Raw genomic sequence first — 23,050 nt, 5'->3', positions numbered from 1 at the left:
CTCAAACCTGCACCCCTTCCTGCCCGTAGGTAGCGCCCATGGGCTAGTGGTGTTTGAACAAATGGGGTTCGTCGAAGAGCAAGTTTAGTTTAGAGGGGCTATAATTGGCGGATGTATTGTATTCGTATTTGTATCTTATTTTGTGCCATTAGTTAATACAGATTGGTATAATTATTCATTTTGATCAAGTTTTTCAATGAATGGTGAATCTTGTCCCTTTGATCCGCATGTAATGGGGCACATGGCCCAACAGATAGAGCTCTAGAAAGAGAAGAAAAGTTTTGGCTAAAAGAAGATTGAGGGGCGAAGCAATGGATCCATAGATGGTAATTCCTCAGGCGCTCTCGGGTGCCCAGCACATCAATGGAGGCTTGAAATTAACTAGAGGTTGTCGATATCCCTCTGTACCTAGCTTTCTAAATTCTTGAATGCTACTGACTGGGGCGCAAAATCCGGCACAATAGAACAAACGACCAGTAGTAGAGCAGCCAGAAGGAAAAACGGGCCCAAAACGGGCCTATATGCAGTGTTCACTTCTCCCCGAGTGGAACAGCTCCGGATTGAGGCTACGGCTGACAGGATGGAGACTCCCGGCCGGTCCTCCAGCCGGTGAGAGACTGTGTGGTGTTGTTCAAAGATATGTAGGTAACTACAAAGACCGAGGACCTGGGACAAGTCTCCTACAGAACAAGCTGGAGTGGAACAAAGACCGGCTTCACTTTGAAAGGACCGCTCGAGAAGTTGAGCCTGCAATCCGGTGTTGCAATAGAGAGTTGCAGCCGAAATAAGCTAGCAACAAATGAGAAGAGATATATTCGCCGACATTCCTGTCTAATTATGTATATGTTCATATCCAAGGCCCAGACCGAGTGTACACCGACCGAGCAAGCCCTCTAAGCCGCCCTCCCCCCCCCCTCACCTCTCACGTATTATTATTGTATGGTATAGTATCCTGTTTTTTCTTCTTCAAAGGTATATCCCCCCACAAAACATACAACCCGCGGGGATTCCGCTATGCATAAACACACGACCCAAACCAGCAGGGAAAAAATAAATCACGCCATCACGACGGCGTCGCCGGGGCTGCCCTTGGGCAGGCGCTTGAAGGGCAGGAGGAAGGCGAGGAGAAAGGCGAAGCCGGCCATGCCGATGGCGACGGCGAAGGCGGCGCGGATGCCGTGCATGTAGGCGAGCACGACGCCGGTCAGGTTGTCGCCCGTGAACACGCCGCGCAGCTGCGACGCGCCCGTCGCCACGACCAGCAGCGGGGGCACGTTGGGCGCCGTCTCGGCCAGCGTCGCGATCAGCCGGTTGACGAACGCTGACTGCGCCGCCGACACGCTGAAGGCGCCGCCGAGGATTTGGAAGACTAGAGTCGAGGAGTTAGTCGGGGTCATAAATGAGAAGTAGGAAGAGGGGGGACACGTACAGTACAGGATGGAGGTGGCGACGGACATGTCGTCGGGGTTGGTGTGGGCCTGCATGATGTTGAGGGCGTTCTGGAAGGGGAACGCCACCGAGACACCCAGCAGGATCTGGAAGCCGATCCACTTGCCGGCGCTCGTGTCGACGTCGAGCGTGTACAGCAGGCCGCAGCCGACGGCCGTGACGGCGGCGCCGACGATCATGAACGGCGTGGCGTGGCGGCTGGTAGTGACAGCGATGCCGCCGGCGACAATGGCCAGGCAGCCGGCGATGACGAGCGCCAGGTTGTCGACGCCCGACTGCACGGCGTCGACGCCCTTGATGCTCTGGAAGTAGATGGGCAGGTAGTACAGCAGCAAGAAGTAGCAGCCGGCGAAGAAGGCCTGGAAGGCGGACGGGGCCCAGATGGCGCGCCGCCCGAGCACTTGCCACGGCAGCATGGCGTAGTCGCCGGCCAGCGTCAGCTCCCAGGCGAAGAGGACGGCCAGGATGACGATGGACCCGACGAGCAGGCCGACGACGGTGCTGCTGCCCCAGGCGTGCTCGACGCCGCCGTACTGCAGCGCGAGGATGAAGCTGATAATGCCGCCCATGGCCAGCGCGATGCCGAGCGGGTCCATGTGCAGGAACTTCTGCCTCCAGCCGTGGATGCCGTGGTCGACCTTCGCGATCTCGGGTGTCTGGAAGAAGACGATGATGAGCGCGAGCGCGACGCCGCCGATGGGCAGGTTGATGTAGAAGCACCAGCGCCAGGTGACGCGGTCGGCGAAGGCGCCGCCGAGCAGCGGCCCGAAGATGGCCGCGATGGTGTAGGCGAAGCCGATGAAGCCCATCAGGGTGGGGCGCTTTTCCGGAGGCGCGCAAAAGGCCGAGATGACGGTGCCGCCGATGGCGGTGCCGGCGCCGCCGACGCCGGCGATGGCCCGCCCGACGATGAAGGCCTCGGACGTCGGGGCCACGCCGCAGATCAGGCTGCCCAGCTCGAAGATGCAGATGGATATGATGAAGGTGGTCTTGAGCGGGAACATCTTGAAGGCCTTGCCCCAAGCGGGCTGGAAGCCGCCCAGGCACATGAAGTAGGCCGAGCCGTACCACGACACCTGGCTGAGGCCGTGGAACTCGTCCGTGATCTTAGGGATTGCGGTGCCGACGATGGTCTGGGGGTGTGTCAGTGTCTACCTCGTCTCCCACCCTACCAGTTAACATGGCTTAGCAGTCGGTGCTTACCTGGTCGAGAGAGGTCAAAAAGACGGTGATCATGACGGCGGCAACAAGCACCACCAGCCTGAAACCATGGGGGTATTCGTCCGAGGCTGCGGCTGCAGCTGCATCGGCGGCGGCGGCGGCCTTCTCGTCGGCGACGGGGTCGGTCTCTGCGCCGGCCGCTCCCGTGAGCTTCTCATCTTGGATGGGCTTGGAGTCTCCGGTTTCGAAATCCGAGTTGTTGGCTGTGGTTTCGGCGCCCAGGTCCTTCTTGCTTGCCGTCTCGCTGTCGGCCGCCATTGTGACTCTCTTGCTGGGATCCTGGCTGGCTGTCGAGGCTGTCGAGACTGTCGAGACTCGGGAGTGGGCCTGTGAGGTGAGGTGAGGCGAGGGCGGTGGTCGTCAAAACGGAAACATGGTCGGGAGGAGCGCGTGCTGCGCGTCTTATTTAAAGACGGCCGGGGGTGGCAGCCAGCCCGAAGTGAGCCACGGCAGCAGGGTGCCATTGCAAAGGCGGCCAGGGGGCGTGGGAAGGATTGCGGTGCTCGGGCCAACCCCGTCCCGGTTGGGTCGACGGGCGAACAAAACGGCAGTCGACCCCAATCAACACCAATCAACAGCGAACAAAAAGTGCTGCAGAAAGCGGAACCCGCGGCCCGCGGTTTTCGCTCTATCCCAAGCAACCAAGGAAGGGGCCCAGTCAGGGCCCAGTGATCCATTTTTAATTGGCAAAACGCGGCGAATCCTTTCACTTTATTTCCACTTTCACCAGCCTGTGGGTGGTTCGTGACGTGTAATGAATGCATGTAGTCGTCGTACCCTGTGACACAGTGACATACTGTGCTGCTGCAGCGGGAGCTCACAAGTCAAATGGGATAAGAGCCTGGAGCCGCTGACGCGGGAGGGAAGTCCGCCAATTCTCGCTGGCCAAAATGGGGAGAAAATCGCGAGGACCCCGCCAAAGGTGAGCAATTGAGACCTCCTGCCAGCCATTTTTGCAGCATTAGCTGAGGAAAAGCCATCTCACGCGAGATGCAAGCACTGCAGACTCAAAACCCGACGAAAGCCGGCAAAATACCAAAAAAAAAAATAAAAAAAAATAATAAAAAATCTTTCGATAAGCAGCCCTGGCGCCTGCCTCGTTCTAGACTACGCGTGGTCTGCAGTGTGCACGCGCAGCTAGCACCAGCCAAGTCGGGGTCGGGCAAATTCTAGGCAATGGTCGTGCAACGCCAGCCGAGCCGGCCAATCAGGACGGGCCATAAAGTTCCCTCCCCGCATCGGCGGGTGCAATTAGCTCCCGGCGCGGAGTGACGTTTTGTATTGTTGTGCCTCCACTGTGAGATTTGAACGGCGCGGGAAGACTAAAAACTTTAAAACACTGGGATAGGGAGCCAACCGACACGGACGCGGGACAATTTGAGGGATCTATCGAGAAAAATCGAGGAGATGCAGAGCAAAGGAAACGTCTATTTTCTTTTCCAGAGTGACTGAAAACGGCACGTCGTTCGTCGGTGGGTTCCTCAACTGATCCGCGTGTGGTCCTAATCTGCCCTCCAACTTCGCGCCGTCCCTCTATCTGTTCAGCCCTCCACGCAGCGACTGCGACGCTGGCCAGGGCTTTGGGGGTGTTTTTGGGGTTATTGCCCAGGGTTATTTTGGAGGGGGGTGCCTCCGCCGTCTCGGCGTGATGCGCCAGGGCGGGTCAAATCAGGCGGCTGCCCCAAATGCCCAAATCCCCCCGACGCCGCGCCCGGCAACCTAAGAAACGATCCCACCTTCCCAAAGAAAGGATTTTAGCACGCTGTCCCAAAACAGACCCAATTGCATTGCCCACGCCCCACCCAGGCTCTGTCGGACCAATGAGCCCGTCCAAACCCCGATCCTGGTAACTTTGGCACCACTTTGGGGCCCTTCTTCTACCCAATCAGCTGGTCCAGACCCCGAGTTGGGAACTTTTTTCCGGATTTTTTAGCATTGGGCTTGCGGCGAGAAGTCAGGCCGTTTTCTTTCCACGAGAAAGCCGTGATCCATTTGTTGAATGTTCGCGTGGCCTCGGATTATCCTATTCTTGCTGACAAAGTCGTGAATTAGTGATGAAAAGACAAGTAAATAGAGGTATCGAAGTCCTTTATTATGACAAATGCACTAAAGAACACCCACACCAAGCTGCTCGTGTATTCTATTTGGTCATTTTTGTTCCTAATTAAGCGACTACCTCGGCACGTAAACCTGGACGACATCCTTATAGAACTCAGGATGCCGATCTTCAACAGAAGAGCTGTTGGGGCCAAAGACACTTTCTAGTTTGTTCCCGGTTTCTAGCGGGGATGATCCCCAGCTTCTCTGGACCTGCTTGACGTGATTCGGCTTTAAAACGTGAAAAGCAGACACGAATGCTAAACCAGCCAACCCTATTCGAATCTAGAGCTTCGATTTCGGCCTATCGAAGTTGACTTACAGGACCGGAACTTACACAATAGCTGAGTGGGAGACCGGGTGAGTGTTGCGGGCTCTAAACTGTGGTCGACCTGCGGTGCAGCCGGCGTTTCAAACACCAACGTAAACACCAACGCAACGACCAATACGCCGTGAGAAATCCTCTGAGCATCCCAATCAACACCGAACCCCTACCGGCACTTATTAGCCGCACGTGATTGGTCGAGACTGAGTATCCATGTCTATTCCCATCCCGGTCGGTCACTTGGCTCCAGCGCCGGAGCCTCGGCCTCGGATCTCCAGCGGCATGCTTATGTCCCTCGGCCTCCGCGGATGGCCACGCGGCTCCTTGAAGATCCGTCCTTCCTTGCCTTGCCGTCTTCTCCGTCCCCTGGTTGTGCGGCGGCGGCCGCCCCGTTGCCGATGTCACTCTGGATTCTGGAAGTTCCGAGCCAGCTGCCCGCGCTGCTGGTTTGTTGGTTGGTTGCTTGCTTGCTCGTATCTCGCCGGGTGTGGTGAAGTGGTTCCACTGTCTTCCTCGTCTTTTTCAGCTCAAACATTGTACGGCCCTCTGGTCCTTGTCGCTGTGCCGATGTCAGGAGAGAGAGAGCAGATCTGTCTTGAAACGGGATCTTGGTATCGCAGTTCGTCTTCTCAGCGCACCTTTCTCCGTGTTTTATATTCGATATGTGCTCCTTCTCGGGCTGGAAGCTTTCTTCTTCGAACGTATCACCGTTGGCGGTATGGTCTAGCTTTACTGCGGTCGTCCTTTTGATCGGTCGTGGATTTTGGATATTCTCAGCTGCGGCTCTCTTGGTCTCTCTCCCCCCTTGTTGTTGGTCTTGGTCTCTCTTCCCCCTTGTTGTTGGTTACCAGCTGTCGCCTAGGGCGATCTGCGTTCTCGGTTAGATTTTACGGACGCTTTAAACCACGCAAATAGTGCAGATAGTACAGATGGGCAGAGGAGCGGCCTACTTAGTTCTCGGAGATGACATCCTACTTCTCCCGTCAGGGGCTAACACTGTCGAATTCCGCCGAGGTGTGTTGACTTGACCTATTGTCTCCAATGATTAGGTAAAGGTGACGTCTTGCGACATCTGTGGACCGTGGGCGTGTCTCTGCTACCATCTCGCCAGGGCTGTTTGGATAGCGCTCGAGTCTCTTATCCTCTTCCGATGAACAGAACAGGAACCTAGCTCTGTTCCAGCCGTCATTCTATCCTTTGCGTGGTAGCTGGATTTTATACTTGGTCTTGTGCATGAGGCGCTTCTTTATCCTTAAAATATCATCATCTCAACTGAACAATCTTTCCCCACCCCATATTATCATAGATCAGCAGCGGTGGATCTGCTATCAACCTAGGCCTTAGCTCTGGCTTGGTGTTTGCTTGCGGTTCCTTGAGGCCGGGCAGCGCGTTAGAGACGGAGGCTGCCGGTTCTTTCCGGCGGGTAAAGAGGGCGAGAGGAGGCGGGTCCCCTAGGCAATAGTTGCTTCCTGGAATCTGTTGCATCTCGCTGTCGTCTGTAACAGACCTGCTCGTGAGTCCGGCTGGCGGCAAGTCTCCCGGGCTACTGTGGGCTGCCGGCTTGGCCCTCGAGACTCGTCTTTGAGAAATAAACCTGCGGTAGACTGCGGTGTTGATGATCTGGTGGTCAAACTGGAATGACATGTCGGTGTTTCCGGAGCCTGAAGATCTGCCGGTGGACAGCGGTAGAGTCTCAAATAAGGATGGTGGCGCCCGCATGTTTGGATATTTCGCGCGCAGTGATTCGGTTCTCAACGCCCTGTTGTCGTTATTTGCACGTTCCTTGTTAAGAAGCTGTTTGAGCTCAAGCAATGTGTTTCTGGTCAATCCGATGACTGGTGTCAGTTGCAGGCCAACCTGGACGAGCTGAAGCTGTCATGGAAAAGAACGCGACCAACATTTGCTACATGCCGAGTACCCCATTGATAATTGATTGAAGGTCGCGGAGGTTATCGAGCAGTTCCTTGAACCTTTCTTTGTCACACGCCAGGCCGAGCCTGTCTGTCCACGATACATTCCCGGACTCGGCCTTTAGAGCCAGCTTTTGAATGAGGTCGACTTCCAAGCAGCTGAAAACAACGACGCAGCCCTGCAGGGCGGTGTCGAGGACAGATACGAGGTCGAGAGGTGCATTGCCCGAGGCATCGGAAAGATCGTCGCGACGGAGCAGAAAAGACTGCAGTTTCTCTAGAGAGGCGGCAATCAGCTGGGACTTGGTGGCGATGGTGACTATAGCCAAGGGTGCGTTCTTGTATCGTCTGTGGGCGTCGTAGAGAGCTTTCGAGATGGAGATGGCTTGGCTTGTTGCCCCGGCCTGCCGTTTCCGCGGGGAAATGTTAGTTATGACGGGCCAAATAGGTGACGAGAGATATAGAAGGCGCGAAGGAGTCGCACAGCAACAGTAGCAATGCTAAATGGGTCCATTGCATATATGGCGCTTTAGCCCCTGCAGAGCGAGGCCGGGGTTCTCTGAATGAAGACAGTTGGAAGTTGAAAGGTCGAGTCTGCGAGACCAAGACGGGACAGAAGCGTATGGAACAGAAGCGATGGGGCTGCCCCGCTCAAGTCCAAAACCTAAACACTAGGAGCAAGGTGGGCTGGCTGTGCAGCTAGGTTTGGCTTAGGATTTTCAGATTGAGAGTGGCAGTATCAGCCACATAGGCTAAATTCTCCTGCATGTAACGTATTTATCGTAGGCATTTACGCAGGCTTTCTTGGTGATACCTCAGATATATATTTCAATGGTCCTCTGCCGGGGAAATCTGTCGTCGAGTGGCTGGATGGCTCAGCTACAGAACACAGTAGCCCTGAGAACAATGATTACGGCAGTTTTGATGTTAGGCCAGAAGAATTGTTAGGTCAGAAGAATTGTTAGGCCACAAGAATTGTTAGGCCACAAGAATTGAGCCCATTGAATGAAACCGTCCGTACGCGTAGATCTGGACACTCGCTTGCCCCATCCTCGATCTAATTATCTTCCGTTGTCACGGGAGAGATGCAGACACAGCTTCCTCGCGTCAACTTCCATGCTCGTGTACCTTCCCGCCTAGGGCCACCGGACCGCAGCCGACCCTACCATGCAGACGCAAGCGGACCTGCACCTTATGCCGCGAACCCTCACACCCATACTTTGGTAAAAATGTGTTCCTTGGAGTAAAACTAATCTCAGGTTCCTGCACTTATCTATGGGACACCCTCGCAGCCTGGGCCCGGTCTGGGTGATTCGGTGTCTCGGCCTCCCCTTCAACCATCAAAGAGTTTTGCAATTCGAAACCAGCTCGACAAAGACAGCCCCGGGCAGCCGCAATCGCGTCCTCGCGAGGGCATCTGCTAGAGGCTGGAGAACCCTTGCGCAGCGGGGAGAGCTCATTGTTGTGGAGCTTTGATCTACGCACCCTACCAAAAAATCACCGCACCCTAGGTGGGGTCCCTGGCAATTGCCAATGCAGGGACCGCTTTTTGTATGGTAAAATGCCGTATTTCCTGGCAGCTATCTAACGGCTTACCGGGCACTAAGGAAGCTTACTGAAGCCCGGTAAAGTTAAAATGCCACTATTCACACATCACATGCATACCGTTGTGCCGCGCGGCTGGTGTTTCAAGTCTTGGAAAGGCCAACTGGCCTTTCCAGTCCTTTGTGAGCATTTTTACTGCAAACCTGCACGCTACACATGGTCAAAATGAACAACGCCGACCTGACAGACAGTCTTAACAATGTCAACAACATACATCGAGGAGCCAGGCCAAGACCCCGGGCCCTGATCCTCACATTATGGATGTAGCGGAGTGGCGGGCCCGCAGGGTTCAACGCCGTCAAGCTTGGGAGAAAGCTTGGGAGAATACAGCTCATACTAAAGAAGAGAATGAGGACTTCGATTCCGGGGATGAAGATGACCCTTTTCCTCGTAAGAAAAGGGACGAAGAAGAGGGCGATGACGACGATGACCCGGACTATGTTTACTAGGTTGCTAGATTGATAGACTCAACACCAAGGAATTGCATCACCATATCAACAAATCCACTATGTCAACAGATATCCAGATAGTTGGGTGACTACCATAATTTTTGGCTATTTTACGTACAAATCCGGGCCTCAGAGTTGCCATTTGCAAGTTGCCTTTATTCTGGGGCTGACTCAGTAACGAAGAAATCGTCAAAATGGAAAACACCACTGCAAACGCGTTTTGGGGGCTTTTGAAGGTTTTGACGGCCTCAACGCCGTTGACCCGGGCCGTCGGGCTGCATGGCAGGCGCATGGGCGGTTGGATCGTATTTCAGGATTTTACCGGCCTAAATTAGGCTCTGAGTATCTCAGTTGCCAGCAGCTGCCAACTACCCCCCCTAGGGTGCGGTGATTTTTTAGTAGGGTGCGTAGATCAAAGCTCTTGTTGTGAGCCCCACGACACATTTGCCCAATACCCCCCCTTGACCTCTCTAGTGGCCATCTATGGCAGTCAGTAATGCTTCATGACCGGTTTACGTGATGCACTACAGTGGACATGAAAAAATCCGAGCATCTGAGCATCTTATTATCTCTGCATCTCATTATCTATGCATCCCATTATCTCTGCATCTCATTATCTCTGCATCGCATTATCTCTGCATTGCATTATCTCTGCATCTCAATTAAACTACCTCCGCCATCCCCTCGCCGACGCGCGCAACCACACTCCGGCCCAGATTCTGCGCCGGCCCCTTGCTGAGCACGTCCAGGATCTTGTCCAGCGACGTCTCGTCGAGGCGGGCGACCTCGTCCGAGATGCCGCTCCATAGGTAGTACCGGCCGTCGCCGCCCTCGAGCAGGTACAGCGCCTTGCCGTCGGTCAGGACCGGCCTGGCCACGGGCAGGCCGAAATCTGCCTGCAGCGCCGCCTTGACCTCGCCGTTGTCGATGTGGAAGTGTGTGTTGGCCCCGAGGCGGTCCGGGTGGTTGGACCAGCCGTGCGGCACCTGGTGAGTCCGCAGCTCGACATACGAGTTCGCGTCGAACTCGTCGGATTTCTGGCCGTGCTGAGGGTTGGGCTGGTCGGCTAGCTAGCCGTGCTATTTATTAGTCAGGGTTGGTGGCGTTGGGACGTGAGATAGGACAAGGGAGGACTCACATCATGCGTGGAAGCCATGGTGGTAATGATGATGCGCGGTTGTGGCTATGGAAACTTTGGGGTGAATACAAAAAAGTGCTGCTGGAGTTTTAAGCTAGGAGCATTGGTGCATCTATTGACGGCTGATGGGCCCCTATCATATCGTTGTGGATTTGTAATTCAGGAGTGGAAGAGAGGTGGAAGAGGACGAGAGTGGGCGAGGTTACATTGCAGCTCTAATATATTAGATCGCGTTTGCGAGAGGTGAGGCATAATCGACGAGGACTAAAAATCGAATCATTTCGATGGCATGTCGATGGCATGTGGATGGCATGTCGATAATAATATGCAGCGTTGCTCCTCGATGGGGCTCACTGGGCCTCACTTGGCCTTAGAGATACCCGTTTGTAAGCACCGCACACTGCACACTCCTCCTGTCACAACCGCACGAGGCCAAGGTACCCCAAAAGCCCACCCCACGTTACAGAATAACACACGGCCCCGACAACATCAGAACAGGGCATAAGAGACAGACCTGCTCCCACTATTGATTCTTATTTTCTTTTGCTTACGTAGGGGCCACAATCCAAATCCTTACCACGTCAAGCCTCCCACGTTAGCCCAAGCCTACGAGACATCAAGACCAAAGCTTTGACCATGAGCTGGGACAACTTCAAAACCTTCAACTCCAAGCTGAAGGGCAAGGACGTCTTCACATCCTATACCAAGGACTCTGTATGTGTTTCAAGCGCCTTCAGTCTTTTGATTGACATAGGATGAATGAGCTTACCACAACCCAGGCCACGGCCTTTCTGAAGGAGCTTGCAGCAAAGCCAGGAGACTACGGCATCACAGGTGAAAAGCACCAGAAAGGCGTCACGTCTGTGTGGAACAGCTTCTTCAAAGAGTAAGTAGGCGACCCTCTACGCTCATAAGTAGATACCTACCTACTTGGCTCTGCTTTTCCACCGGCACTCAACGCTGCTAACAGAATTCGTTACAGTGGCCTAAAGGCGTCCGTCGACACCGCCGTGTCGGTCAGCTACTGCGGCGCAACACTAAACATGCGCGACGTTGACGCCGCGCTCGGGTACGTCTTCTCAGCCTGCCCGCTCCCGTCTAGCGCGACGCCCGAAGACACGTATCTGCCGCTTCTAGCCATCTACTGCAAGTTCATGTCGCTCCTCGTCGACAAGGACATCAGCGGCATGCAGAAGCCTCCGTACATGGCGTGCGTGGTCGCCGGTGTGCCCCCGTCCAACGGCGGGACCGTGGCGCTCATGTTCGGCGCCACCATCCGCGTCACCAACAAGACCACTCTCCAGACGTTCCGCTTCGATCAGCTCAAGACGGCGTACGCCAATACCGACATCACGAAGCGAGCTAAGATTCAGAGCTACGGCCATTGTGCCGAGACGTACCCGTATATTTGCAACCAGAAGTTGTAAGTTCCTTGTCTCTCTGATTCCTGCTGCTCCTGTCAACTGTGAATCAGAGTTGAATAACCTTCAAATTGCTGCAGGTCCGGCACACCCCGCGTGTTTCAAGGTAAAGTTCGGGGCATGGCATTGGTGGTTGGGGATGTGGCGGCGAAGACAAAGTTTGAGCGCAGCTCGTTTGGCGATACCCTGTGGAGGGCTCCCTGCGAGAACTGTGTCGAGCTGCCGACCTTGGGCGGCTACGTTCCATATGACTGCTTTCCGCACAGTGGGTATGGAGAAAAGAGCAGCTGAGATGAAGCCGAGAATCGAGATAATATTTTTGGGTGTGCCAAGGAAAACGCAACCGGACAGCCATGTATTGTGCCTCTCTGAACTGTCCATGTGGCTCAGGTAATACCGCATACTCTCATTCGTTTGGAAACCGAACTAGCAGGGCCAAGGATTAAAAGACCGCCAAATTTCGCGATCGTGGTCGTGGGGAAGCAAAGAAAAATGAGACGAGAAGAAAAGTGAGGCGAGAAGAAAAATGAGGCGAAAAGAAAAATGAGGCGAAAATCGTATTGAGCGAATAGACAACAAGATACCCCATGCTGGTTGGTTTTCCAAAGGCATAAGTGTATGCTGTATCACGCATTGACAGCTAGGCGGGATATTGTGCCCTTGGGGGCAAATAATTATCTATAATGATGTGGAGGCGCCTTGTATTCCGTCTCCTTTCAAGAACCAAAGATATTTTCCCCGTCAAGTCATTCCAAATGGTGACAACGGACAGGTTGATGAAAACCCGATGGATGGTAAATGGTTCACCTCATTTCGTGAACATTGGGCAGACACCATCTCCCGAGGTTCCGAAGCCTTGCTCCTCATGTATTTGCTCCTCAAACGTGACGTTGTACCTGGCAAGGTAAATGGGCTTGCTCCTCGATGAAATCCCAGTTTGGCTCCTTTCTCCTCAGCATTGATGCGCCTGTTCATGCTCCGAGGTAAACTGCAGCATTGAATCATCGACTCTTACCAAAACATGTAGCTGTGTTAAACCTGCCTGGTAGTCGGCCCCCCTCATGTAACAGCTTTTCAAGTAGCAGCTCCTCAATATTGCTACGTCGGCATATAGAAGATTTTTTATTGACTTGACTGCTCAGTGTTCAGTAGTCTTGGATTAGACGACTTACGACGGCATTTTTGGCGACTTGGTTGCTGCAGGACCCGGACCCTGTCACAGACCAAGCGGGCCAAGGGCATAAATTACCGTAGGTTCTTCGCGCATCTGCCTCACCAACAAGACCAAACTGTGGCATGTCTCACGCTCAAGTTGTTTTGGAAACAGTTGTATACTACGGTGTACCCACAGCAGCCATGGCTTCAAACGACTCAGGTCGGTTTTTTTCGTACTTACTTGACCTACCCCCGCTTAATTAGACACCATGGCTAATATAAGCTTGACATTGAAACGTACAGGCAATAAAAAGACGGACTCCAAGGAGGCAAAATCTTTGAGGCAGATCATTGACACCACTCCGTTCCACGTCCTCTTTGACGGGAGGAGCCCCGGTGTTTAGAAAACGTCATTGTCTTCGGCTGACATCGCCTCAAACGCCACGAGCAAAACAAAGCTGGTCTATGATGAGCCTCTGTCTTCGAGTAGGCAGCAGGCAAAGCTGTATGTAAAATCAACAAGTTCCCAGTCCGTTGTCATGATACCGAGTCTCGTGCTGTGTTCAAGGCCCAAGAAGCTCCTGTTTTGCGTCGACAACTAGAACACGGTCGCAGACACGACCACGCTTGGATACTACATCTCTCTGACCAAAGAGGTGGGTAATTGACTGGACGCCATGAGGGCTCTCCCGAACCCCATTTACATCTTGAGACGAAACTGACAATGGCTACTTAGAATGCCGCGGCCATGCGTGCTAGTGACGGCCAGGTTCCCGCCATGGTCAAGATCAGCTTCGTGTCCAAGCATAGGCCCCCAGAGTCTGGCTCAGTCTTAGCGCCGCCCTCGCCGCCTAGTGCCGGCGGCGACGGCTCGGACGACACCACGGGTGGTGGTGCATCCGGCGGGGACGGAACGGTGGCTGACGGTACCCGGCCCACTATTCAGCACGTTGATACGACGGGCATGGTTGCCGCCGGCTCTGAGACTGTCTCGACGTATGTGCCCATGTGTAAATGTCGGGCGGGGCAGGCTGCCTGCCTCCAATATCGTGTAAACGTAGTTGATCACGAAGCTGACGCGCCCGCACAGCCACGTGGCAACCATGACCGAGTCGCAGTGGCACATCGTCATGGTCACCAACTCGCTTCTGCAAGGCTTCCACATCCTCGGGGCAACGGGCCTGCTGACGACGGCGCGGGAGGCTGGTAAGGCATTGCTTTCGCTTTCCACTCTTCCATTTAACTAGGAAACTGACATGTTATTCTGCAAGCCTTCAAACTGAAGCGCTCGTATCCGGACCCGTACGGGAAGCCTATCGGGGGGAGCGAGGGTACCGCCGCCGACGGCAAGACGGAGCCGCCGCTGCTCTTCTGCATCCCGCAGTTTCAGGTGACGGACGACTCGTCGGTCACCATCAGCGAGATCAAGTAGGAGCTGCAAATGTCTATGGCCACCAACGCCTTTTCGTCGCGAAGCGTCGAGGCTGCTGCGTGAATTCCTGATCGGTCGGCTATCTGCAGGCCTGGCCCGACATGGCAGTCTGGTGCTGACGTCCTACTGCATTCTGGCGGGATCGGCGGGATCACGGGCGGACTGTCGGCGGCGGCGTCGTCGTCGTCGTCGCAGAACTCGTTGAGTTAGGTGCAGGGAAAGGCCAAGGACGCACTCTACGCGTCGTACAATGTGAGTGTGAAGACGAATTTCTCGACTTGTTGCAGATTTCTTGCCCGTCCCCTTGTGGCCGAGTTAAGTTTTCTTTTTTTCTTCCTTTTTTTTTCCTTTTTTTTTTTTTCCTTTTTTCCTTTTTTTTTCCCTCTCCTTTTTATTTTCAGACGACAGACATGTGCTGATCAAGACACCCTCAGCCCGACCAGCTGGATCGCGTCGGTTGGGTCCTTCTATAACTGGCGAGTCATGCGGCGCGACGGGCTGACCGACATCCTGCGGCTGATCAAGGACGTGACGGCGGTGGACTGGCCGGCCGTGTTTGACGGCATCTTGAACCCCAAGGCCGAGAGTGGTAGCGGTGGCGGTTATGCCGGAGGAGGCCATCGGCATGGACCATAATTACTAGCTGCCTGCGGTCTAATTACGCTAGATGGCCTGAATACCACATACGACAGATGGCAGCAATTGTCTATGCAGCGACTGGTATACGGCGTGCTGGATGTGCTGTCGGCTTTGGGTCAATTGCTGCAAGTATAATGCCAATTAATCAAGGCCTAAGAAGTTCGACGCGTTGCGCTATTTTCGCTCCTGATGACAGACTACAGGTCGTGGCTTCCTGTGGCGCTACATGAATGTTCATTAGTACGTTGCGGATGATGCCATTCGTTTCGGTCATGTCGTCGTCGGCTCATATCCCGGAAATTCCCCAGGTTGCAAGCCATGATCTACGGCAGCAAACCGACGGAGCGCGGCGCGGCTCCCATGCCCCCAATGCTACCTACCTTACCTACAATATCACAACCCAAGCTTTCGGTTTGGTTAACAATGGAATCCGCACCTCTGACTATGGTTGTTCTTGGGTGGGGAGTCGAGCGATCTACGATGGGCTCTGTACGAAGTGATGGTGCGGTCATCCCTTTTACGAACTACATCTCACAGTAGATCTTATTCGTCTCACTAGACAACTTTGACATTTTTCGCTTTGCAAGGGCCATATCTAACAAGAGTTGGTACTTCCCCAAGTTGGGACGGCATGAACTCGCACTGCGGGGGAGGGGGGTTGTGTTGGATTTTCGAGGCCCTGACTAAGCCCGGAAATCGCCGGCAGTCTGACCTGGGGGCCGGCGGTCTGACCTGGAGGCGCATGCAGGGCAACCTTCTGGGCCTAGCCCAGGAAAACCCCTCTTTTTCAGGGTAAAATGTGGCGGGCCCCCAGCTGGCAGGCCCCCAAACTTGCCCCAAGACTTTACACACAATAAGACTGTTACATTAGACCGATTTTGGCCTACTTTGGGGCCAGCTTTCCAACAGGTTGTCAACTTGAGACGGTGTCGATCACACCGGGCCGCCGCCAAAAAAATGGGTCAAACCGTCAAACTCGCTATTGCTTGCCGTTTGCCAAGCCCCCAAGCCGCCCTCCTGTTTCTCGGTAATCTGGCCGCGCCAGATACACGGCACGTGCCCTCGCGACCACGCAAATCCCGATAATTGATCCATGAATGCGACTTGTTACGTCTGATGTTGCCCGCTAGGGAATGCAGGCAGGTTTCTGAACCTCGCGGATCAGATCAGCCGGCGATCGGTTGATGGCCCGGATATTGGCTGTGCTTGGCTTCGGTGGCCCAGGCGTGGATGAGATGCATAAAATAACAGTCCCTCTCCGTCCGAGTTGGAATTTTATCTTTCTTTTTCTCTAGCCTTCGCTCGTTTTACGAATTTCCGTCTCTTCAATTCTTACCCAAACACGATCTGCGATCGTCACTGTCTCTACTACTCCAATCATATAATTTAATAATCAAACCGGCCCGGCGTCGTTCACTTTCATCATCAAAAATGGTCCGCATCACATTCGCTGCCCTCTTGGCTTGTACGTCGCTCCACTCTGCCATTTGTCCCATAATCTGCCATTTCTCCCATAATCATCACAATAGGAGTGCTAACTAACTTGCCATCACAAACAGTCGCCGTCTCCATCTCCGCCATCGCCACCCCTAACGCCTCTGGTGCTCGCGACGTCGGAAACGGCCAGGGCAAGCAGTTCACCACGGGCGGATGTGTCAACAACGCCGATTGCCAGGAGGGATGCTGTGCCAACAACAGCTTGGACGTGGGCATCTGCTCGGGCATCGGCGCTGAGTTCCAGAACGATAAGCAAGGGTGTGGCTTTGTTGATCCGAACGCGGCGAAGACGATTGCGGCTGCCAAGGCGCAGGTTGCGAAGCAGGGATTTTAAAGAGAGGACTTTGTCGGATCGTGATGGGATAGGTTCGGCCACACCTATGAACAAGGCTATTCCAAAGTTCGTGCTAGCAGTAAACAATGGGAAGTGCTATATAATCAAGTCCCCCATTTCCTGCGCCCCCTTGCGTTGCCAACTTCATCACCTTGAATGTTTATTGAACACCAGGCTGCATTTGCCAAGAACAGCTCTGGACATGCACGGCGTCATCTCGGCTGCGCCTGTTTCGTGGGCACAAGTTCTCAACATGCTGGAGCGGTGCAATGTGCCGCTCGAGACTGCCCCCCCACACGAGTCCCTTCCCGCCTTGGACCAATTACGGTGCAACATCTGCTTCTTGAGCCGGCTGCACGAACACATTGGAAGATGCTGCAATGTCGTGCAGAACCGCGCAGCAGTAGCGGCAGGAAGACTCCAACGTCCGTGGAAGATTGGGAGGGTGTGAGGGGCCTTCTTCGCATTATGACGCCGAAGCGAGTTGGGGCACGGTTAGGTCGCGGTCGGGTCTTCTCAAGGCAGCTCAAGTGATGGAGAAGCGGGCACCGCTCGACTGCAGATGTAAATGGACCAATGCACTTTTAGCGGATGTGTGTCGCCTCGACGTCATTCCTTCTGCCCCCCGCATACTCCAAGGTAATAAAACCCTGCACGCCTGGCCACAGCGTGTGTAGCTAAACCGGTCTGCGAGGTGCCTGCCCCGGACCGACACACATTGTCCAGTCGCGTACTAGCCCGGTCATGTTCTGAACCGAGCCGCCGGGAAACTGCCTACCCGCGCTTTCCCACATGCCATCACACCAGGTCTCCGCGTTACAGGGCCCCAGGCCTGCTCGTGCGTTGAGGTGCAGTGTATGGCGTCTACGTACTGGGTATTGGTGTCATGGATATTTTCCGTTCTTTTTTCCCGGCTAGGCCCTGGGTAAGGCCTAATCAGTAAGTTAGGTGGGGGGTAAGCGAACACTACTGATTTAGAACATTCTGTATAAGCAGGAGTCCCAACTAACCCTCCAACAAAAGAAAGGGTGATCTTTTTATTTACAAAACTTCAATACAATCTTTGATATCCTCTGAATCATCCGCTTCTTCCGCATCTTCTAAAACCTCTGCTGCACGCCCTACAGCTCTCTGGGCCTCACGAATAGTCTGAATATTCGCAAAGGTGGTATTTGGATCTTCTTCAACCTTCTTCTTCTTTCTGGCTCTTATTGATTCGAGAGTGTGTTCTAGACCTTCAATCTTTCGCTTCCTAATAGCCAGTTCAAAGGCCTGTTCATCCAAAGCCTTACCAATCTTTCTGAGGAAGAGCTTATCCGCTGGCATTGCTTTGATGATGCGTGCGAACTTCTTTGCCTGCTCAACGTAATCACGTGCCTTTCTAGGAGTCCTCCACTGCACCCGATCGTCTCCATAATCCTCCAGGATTGGCATACGGAGTGTGCGAACCTCTGGGGTAATTATAGTAGTTCTTAAGGGGCGTGAAGTATTAGAATTCTTGAGGAGGAGTGGGCTTCTTAGCGGTTTGTTGACATTCAAGGGCCAAAGGCCTGATGCCTTCCATCCTGACTTAGCATTACTCTTAGTAATTGCCTCTGTGCGTGAAATCTGGTAGCATTCCAGAAACACACGTTCTCCGGCTACAGAAGAGTCGTCAAAGGCGTTAGCAAGAAGGTCCTCAAGCCGTCTGCGATAAAGTCGTTTTAGGGGGCCAAATATGGCCAAATCTAGGGGTTGGAGGACATGGGAAGTATCGGGAGGCAGATAAATAATGTGAATATTGTTTGTGAATGCCTCCCACATATAATCGGCAGTTGTGTGGCTGCCATGGCCATCAATAATAAGGAGTCGTTTCTCAGAGGAGTTTGCTGGCTTGGTGAGAGGAATGAACACATTTTTTAACCATTTGAGGCTTGTCTCATCGGTAGTCCATCCTTTCTCAGTTGCTGTAAAAAACAAATCCTGAAATGGCTTCATATCCAAAGGAAACCATTGTTGTTGAACGCTTTTCCCCTTAAAAATGACCAAAGGAGGAAGGCAACGGCCAGCTGCTGAGATGCATTCGACAAAAGTGGTCCAAGTGCGGGTTCCAGGCTGTTTTTTTTGAAGCGCCTTAAAGGCACGGCTTCCAATGACAAGGCCGTTGGTTCCTCTGCCTTCCATAATACCAGATTCGTCCTTGTTCCAGCGATTCTCTGGCTTAATCGCCTTGATAGCTGGTGTTTGGAAATGGTTGAACCAAGGTCGAATTGTTGACTCTGTAGCGCAGTTGACGCGGACCGAATCGACTCTCTTGGCCCTCTGAGTCTTCAAAATTCGATTGCGGTTAAGAAAGGCACGGCGCCACCCCTTTCCAAGTGGTAAGGAGTCCCCCCTTTCAGCTAGAATACGGCGTGCAAGCTCCCTGATCTGTGCATGTGTAGGGGGCAATCCTAAATCTTGTTGAAGAAGAATCCATTCGACTAAACGATCCTCTTGGGTCTGTGTAAGCCTTTGCTCATCTTGATGAGCAACATTTCGAGGTAGGGAGCCATGTAGACGGCCATAAAGGGTGGAGGGTGGAACGTTCCATTTTCGCGCGACTTTGCGTAATCGATGTATTCTGACGGCTTCCTCGTAAGCCTTGCGGAGGTCTTCTTCTGTATATGAAACCACTGTCAAGAGAAGAATAAAACGAATTGAAGATGAAGAGAATTGGAAAAGAATTGGTTGAGTTATGGGCTTTTTATATAAGAGGGTTGGTTGTGTTCCTCGCTTATCTAGAATGTTCTGGATCAGTGGCGTTCGCTTACTCCCCCACCTAACTTAATGCGTTGAGGCCTGCACAGAACGCATACCCGTCAATCACCGTGGGGCCACACATGATAAGAACATGTCGAGCTGCAGCAACCTCTTGAAGAACCTAGCCCGATTGTATTAGCAAATAGTCTTGAGATCCTTGGGATTATTACTTTCAACCTGTTATACATACCCAGATACGCTGGAACTATGGGCGCTCGAGGAGGTTGATGACTGCTTGCTCGCTTGCTTGTGTGCCTTGTTTAGTTGCTTGCGTGCTTGCTTCTGTTGCTTCACGTTGCCGGCATGCTCTACGTATGTGATCGAGAGCTTGCTTGCTGGTGGCTGTCGCCGCTCCGAGCCAGACAAGTACGCGGCTCGCTTTGGCATAGATCTTGGCCATGGACTGGACTTGGGACCCCTTCTCGGTTATATCTTCCTGGTTGATAAAAATGGCATCTACCCAGATAACCCGTTCGAAGAAGCGATCTCGGAGGTGAAATCTTAGCGCGTGAAGATTTCTCCGACTTCACATTCAAAGTCATTGACTTGGATACAATGAAGGTTATCCCTAGATCCCCATGCATAGGATATGGCGTCAAAGGGATGGGTGATGTCCTCGGCTCAAGGTGATGCTCAGTGCGCCTCGGCTTTTGCTCAGGTTCCAAGCCTAATACGGATTTGGCCCAAAACCCTTATCGGGGGTGACTATTGAGGTACTTAGGTAACTACAGCACCAGCACCTGTACTTTTGGGACGGAAGGGAGGGCACTGCAGATTTCGCTTTAGTTTCATATCCGACAAGTAGAATTTTACAGAAGGTAATACGACCCATGCAGGTGCCGAATATGCCGTAAGTTATAGAAGGGAGAGGCAATGGACGTGTTGAATATATCGTCGATTAATATGGATGTAAGATTCTGTGACTAAACATCTAAACTTGGTGTTGGAGTGACAAGGTCATCCGTACTAGTCACTATAGTAACCCCTGCGAAAGGATGGGGGTTGTGGTGGTTGTATTCTGCCATCTCTGTCTTGCTAAATGGATCACGAACTACGGTGATAAGAAGAGGGCGGTTTTGGTGATGCCCCGCGGTCACGTGCAGGGCATGTGTGGCCCGTGCGCTAACCTGGTTCCCCATTGTTTTGCAGGTTTGGCCAATCACAGCTCTGTAGTCGCACGGCCTTGGTTGAGCCGCATAACCCGGTAATTCCCACACTTGGTGCTTCGAAAAGTGTTCAGAGGAGGCTATTTTCTATCTATATAAAATGAGCTAGAAAAGGATCCTGATAATCCGGGCGGGGGAGAGAAGACAAAGACGGTCTATAATCCATGAAGAATAGAACAACTTAGGGGCATATTTGGCGAGTTTTCCATGATCTCTCCCTCCCTGCCTCTCCGCAGAAATATGAAAATCGTTTCCACGCTTCCACAAACACATGTACAGTTAGACTCAAAGGGCTCAAGCAACGGCTAACAAGAAAGGTACCATTTTTCATTTATGTTTATTACTCATTACCAGAACAAGTTCCCAGTCAGATCATCTATCGGCAGCCCCTAACTGCCATGCCCAAAAAAGAAACTTGTCAAGCAAGCCAATCTATCCGAGATATTTCCCAAAATTACCGGCTCGTGCGTGTGCAAGCCAAACGATGTCCAAAGTACCAGCATCTAGTTCTCTACGCCCCTGTATTTTGCCTCTTCAATTTAACTTCACTTCCGTCTCTTGACTGTATTCATTCTCTCAAGCAGCCCCAGGTCCCACCATCCGTCAATGATTCCCCAGGCGGTCCTGCGCTTGGGCTTTGCCTGCGCCAGAGCAGCGGCTGGGCTTTGGATGCCCACGCTCACCATGCCGGGTGTCACGGCCGCCTTGCCACCTTGGCTGGCCAGATATGGCTGGGTCACGATGGGATGCGGGGCGGGCTTCCTGCCGCGCCTCGACATGAATCCTCGAAGAGGAGACAGGGGCGAACGCGGGATCAGGCCAGGCACTCGCTTGTGCTCTTCTGGGATCACGTCGTCGCTGGGTGACGAGGGAGACTCAGCAGCGGCCACGATAGCCCGCGGCGGGACAGCCAAGTTGTTGTCAGCACTGGTTGTGGGTGGCGGACCGCGTGACAAGATAGGCGAGATGTTGTCAGTAATGCCGTCAGGGCCGTCAATGGGCGAGCCAGGAATGGGAGGCATAGCCGCCTTCATGCGCAGAGGAGGCGGGCGAAGGCCACCGCCCCGCGACTGGGGCGGAGTGCCAAACTCGCTGATCGAAGAAGTGTCCGAGCCGTCACTGCTAAATCTCGACGATGGTGTGATGCTCCTGTTGCGCGGGCGGCCGGATCGAGGGCGTATATCAGGAATGGGGATGTCTTCAAGGGGATCTTGGACCCCTCGGGTACGGATGGGCGCCAGAAGGGGAGGTGGTGGAAAGCGCGGGGGAGAATTGCCAGCATTCATGATGCTCTTGGTGCCCAGAGACACGTCTGACTCCCACGGCAGTTTCTTTTCGATGCCACCCCCAACCCCAAAGGCGCCCGCGCGCCCCTAGCCCTCAATATCCTTGCTCTTGATGCTGTTTGTGGCGCTGCCGCCCTCACGACGGACGCGGTTCCACAGGCCGACACAGACGAGGCAGGTGAAGGCAAACAGCACGCACAAAGCGATGGAGAGACCCCAGACAGCCTTGATCTCGTAGCAGGTTGCTTGGTCAGCACCAACGAATATAGGATACGACACTGTCTTCGTAATGGATATAGCGGGGACGGAGTAGACGACAGACGACCAAAAGGCTGTGGACTGATCATCGAGATTTGCGGGGATCGCCGCGCAGTTGAGCGACGAGAGAGGCTTGCCAATCAGCGAGGCAACAACGATGGAGGCGATCAGGAGGAGCCCATCAAAGACTGCGGCAATGAGCAGCGGAAGCATATTGTCGTAGTAAAGGATGTAGCTGATGATCACGTAGATGACCGCCGTGACTGCCTAGAACTTGGTTAGCTTCGTTGGACTGACAAAGGAGCCGGCGGCGGCAAGACGACGTACCACTGTGAGAGTGCCGATGAGCTCTGAAGGGGGGTTGCGCTCGGCCGTGGCAATATGGCTGATGAAGTTGGCAGACATTCCAATGACGGCGATGAGCGACACGAACTGGCAAGCTCTCATCGCCGTGTACGTGACGCCCAAGGCGCCGAGCTGCGGCGACTGGAAGCGCATGGTTGCGTCCTGCGTGGCGAATTCAGTCTTGAGCTGGAGAAAGGGCCGCTCCTTGGTTGCCGTCTGGAGCGGGAAGTGCGGCTTCGGGAACGGGAAGATGGCAGCAATGATGGGCAACAGGTAGAGGGAACCGAAGGAAAATGGAGTCGAAGCCTTCGGAACAGAAGCCTTCGGAACAGATCAACTGCCGAGAGAGGATGGAGACAAGTTTGGTGGTGGCAAAAGAAAAACGAGGAAGTCGTGGTCCGAGTAGTTGGCAAGGAAATTCGTCGAGAAAATGACCCAGCCCGGAGAATCCGTTTTGATGACAGACAGACCCAAGTTATCGAAACCCGAGAAGACCCAAGAGACAAGGAAACAAGGGAAAAAGAGAAAAGAGACGACCAAGG

General features: G+C 53.6%; 7 protein-coding genes across 7 annotated transcripts; 3 read left to right on the top strand and 4 right to left on the bottom strand.

Moving 5' to 3' along the window:
* Window positions 1–1,055: 1,055 nt before the first annotated feature.
* On the bottom strand, window positions 1,056–2,928 carry B0T26DRAFT_741720 (major facilitator superfamily-domain-containing protein; the record flags this gene model as incomplete). The annotated part of the gene is made up of 3 exons (XM_060444005.1): window positions 1,056–1,369; window positions 1,430–2,582; window positions 2,653–2,928. 3 exons carry the CDS (start codon window positions 2,926–2,928, stop codon window positions 1,056–1,058), a joined length of 1,743 nt encoding a protein of 580 aa, XP_060294057.1.
* Window positions 2,929–6,355: 3,427 nt separating this feature from the next.
* B0T26DRAFT_677158 (uncharacterized protein) lies at window positions 6,356–7,516 on the bottom strand (the record flags this gene model as incomplete). The annotated part of the gene is made up of 3 exons (XM_060440067.1): window positions 6,356–6,886; window positions 7,107–7,406; window positions 7,487–7,516. The coding sequence occupies 3 exons, from the start codon at window positions 7,514–7,516 to the stop codon at window positions 6,356–6,358; spliced, it is 861 nt and encodes a 286-aa protein (XP_060294056.1).
* A 3,314-nt stretch (window positions 7,517–10,830) lies between these two features.
* On the top strand, window positions 10,831–11,906 carry B0T26DRAFT_677156 (uncharacterized protein; the record flags this gene model as incomplete). Its single annotated transcript, XM_060440066.1, has 4 exons — window positions 10,831–10,908; window positions 10,974–11,080; window positions 11,177–11,617; window positions 11,696–11,906. 4 exons carry the CDS (start codon window positions 10,831–10,833, stop codon window positions 11,904–11,906), a joined length of 837 nt encoding a protein of 278 aa, XP_060294055.1.
* A 1,065-nt stretch (window positions 11,907–12,971) lies between these two features.
* On the top strand, window positions 12,972–14,838 carry B0T26DRAFT_677155 (uncharacterized protein; the record flags this gene model as incomplete). The annotated part of the gene is made up of 8 exons (XM_060440065.1): window positions 12,972–12,990; window positions 13,074–13,166; window positions 13,261–13,275; window positions 13,386–13,426; window positions 13,507–13,766; window positions 13,861–13,976; window positions 14,042–14,198; window positions 14,604–14,838. The coding sequence occupies 8 exons, from the start codon at window positions 12,972–12,974 to the stop codon at window positions 14,836–14,838; spliced, it is 936 nt and encodes a 311-aa protein (XP_060294054.1).
* A 1,434-nt stretch (window positions 14,839–16,272) lies between these two features.
* Window positions 16,273–16,672, top strand: B0T26DRAFT_649489 (uncharacterized protein; the record flags this gene model as incomplete). Its single annotated transcript, XM_060438095.1, has 2 exons — window positions 16,273–16,306; window positions 16,401–16,672. 2 exons carry the CDS (start codon window positions 16,273–16,275, stop codon window positions 16,670–16,672), a joined length of 306 nt encoding a protein of 101 aa, XP_060294053.1.
* Window positions 16,673–21,164: 4,492 nt separating this feature from the next.
* Window positions 21,165–21,641, bottom strand: B0T26DRAFT_650784 (uncharacterized protein; the record flags this gene model as incomplete). Its single annotated transcript, XM_060438212.1, has 2 exons — window positions 21,165–21,494; window positions 21,528–21,641. 2 exons carry the CDS (start codon window positions 21,639–21,641, stop codon window positions 21,165–21,167), a joined length of 444 nt encoding a protein of 147 aa, XP_060294052.1.
* A 351-nt stretch (window positions 21,642–21,992) lies between these two features.
* Window positions 21,993–22,661, bottom strand: B0T26DRAFT_648389 (uncharacterized protein; the record flags this gene model as incomplete). The annotated part of the gene is made up of 2 exons (XM_060437996.1): window positions 21,993–22,430; window positions 22,491–22,661. The coding sequence occupies 2 exons, from the start codon at window positions 22,659–22,661 to the stop codon at window positions 21,993–21,995; spliced, it is 609 nt and encodes a 202-aa protein (XP_060294051.1).
* Window positions 22,662–23,050: the final 389 nt, after the last annotated feature.

This window comes from Lasiosphaeria miniovina (assembly GCF_030549165.1).
Source record: "Lasiosphaeria miniovina strain SMH2392-1A chromosome Unknown B0T26scaffold_5, whole genome shotgun sequence".
Taxonomy (NCBI): domain Eukaryota; kingdom Fungi; phylum Ascomycota; class Sordariomycetes; order Sordariales; family Lasiosphaeriaceae; genus Lasiosphaeria; species Lasiosphaeria miniovina.
The sequence above is the reverse complement of the archived record's forward strand: the minus strand, read 5'-3'. Positions and strand labels throughout refer to the sequence as shown.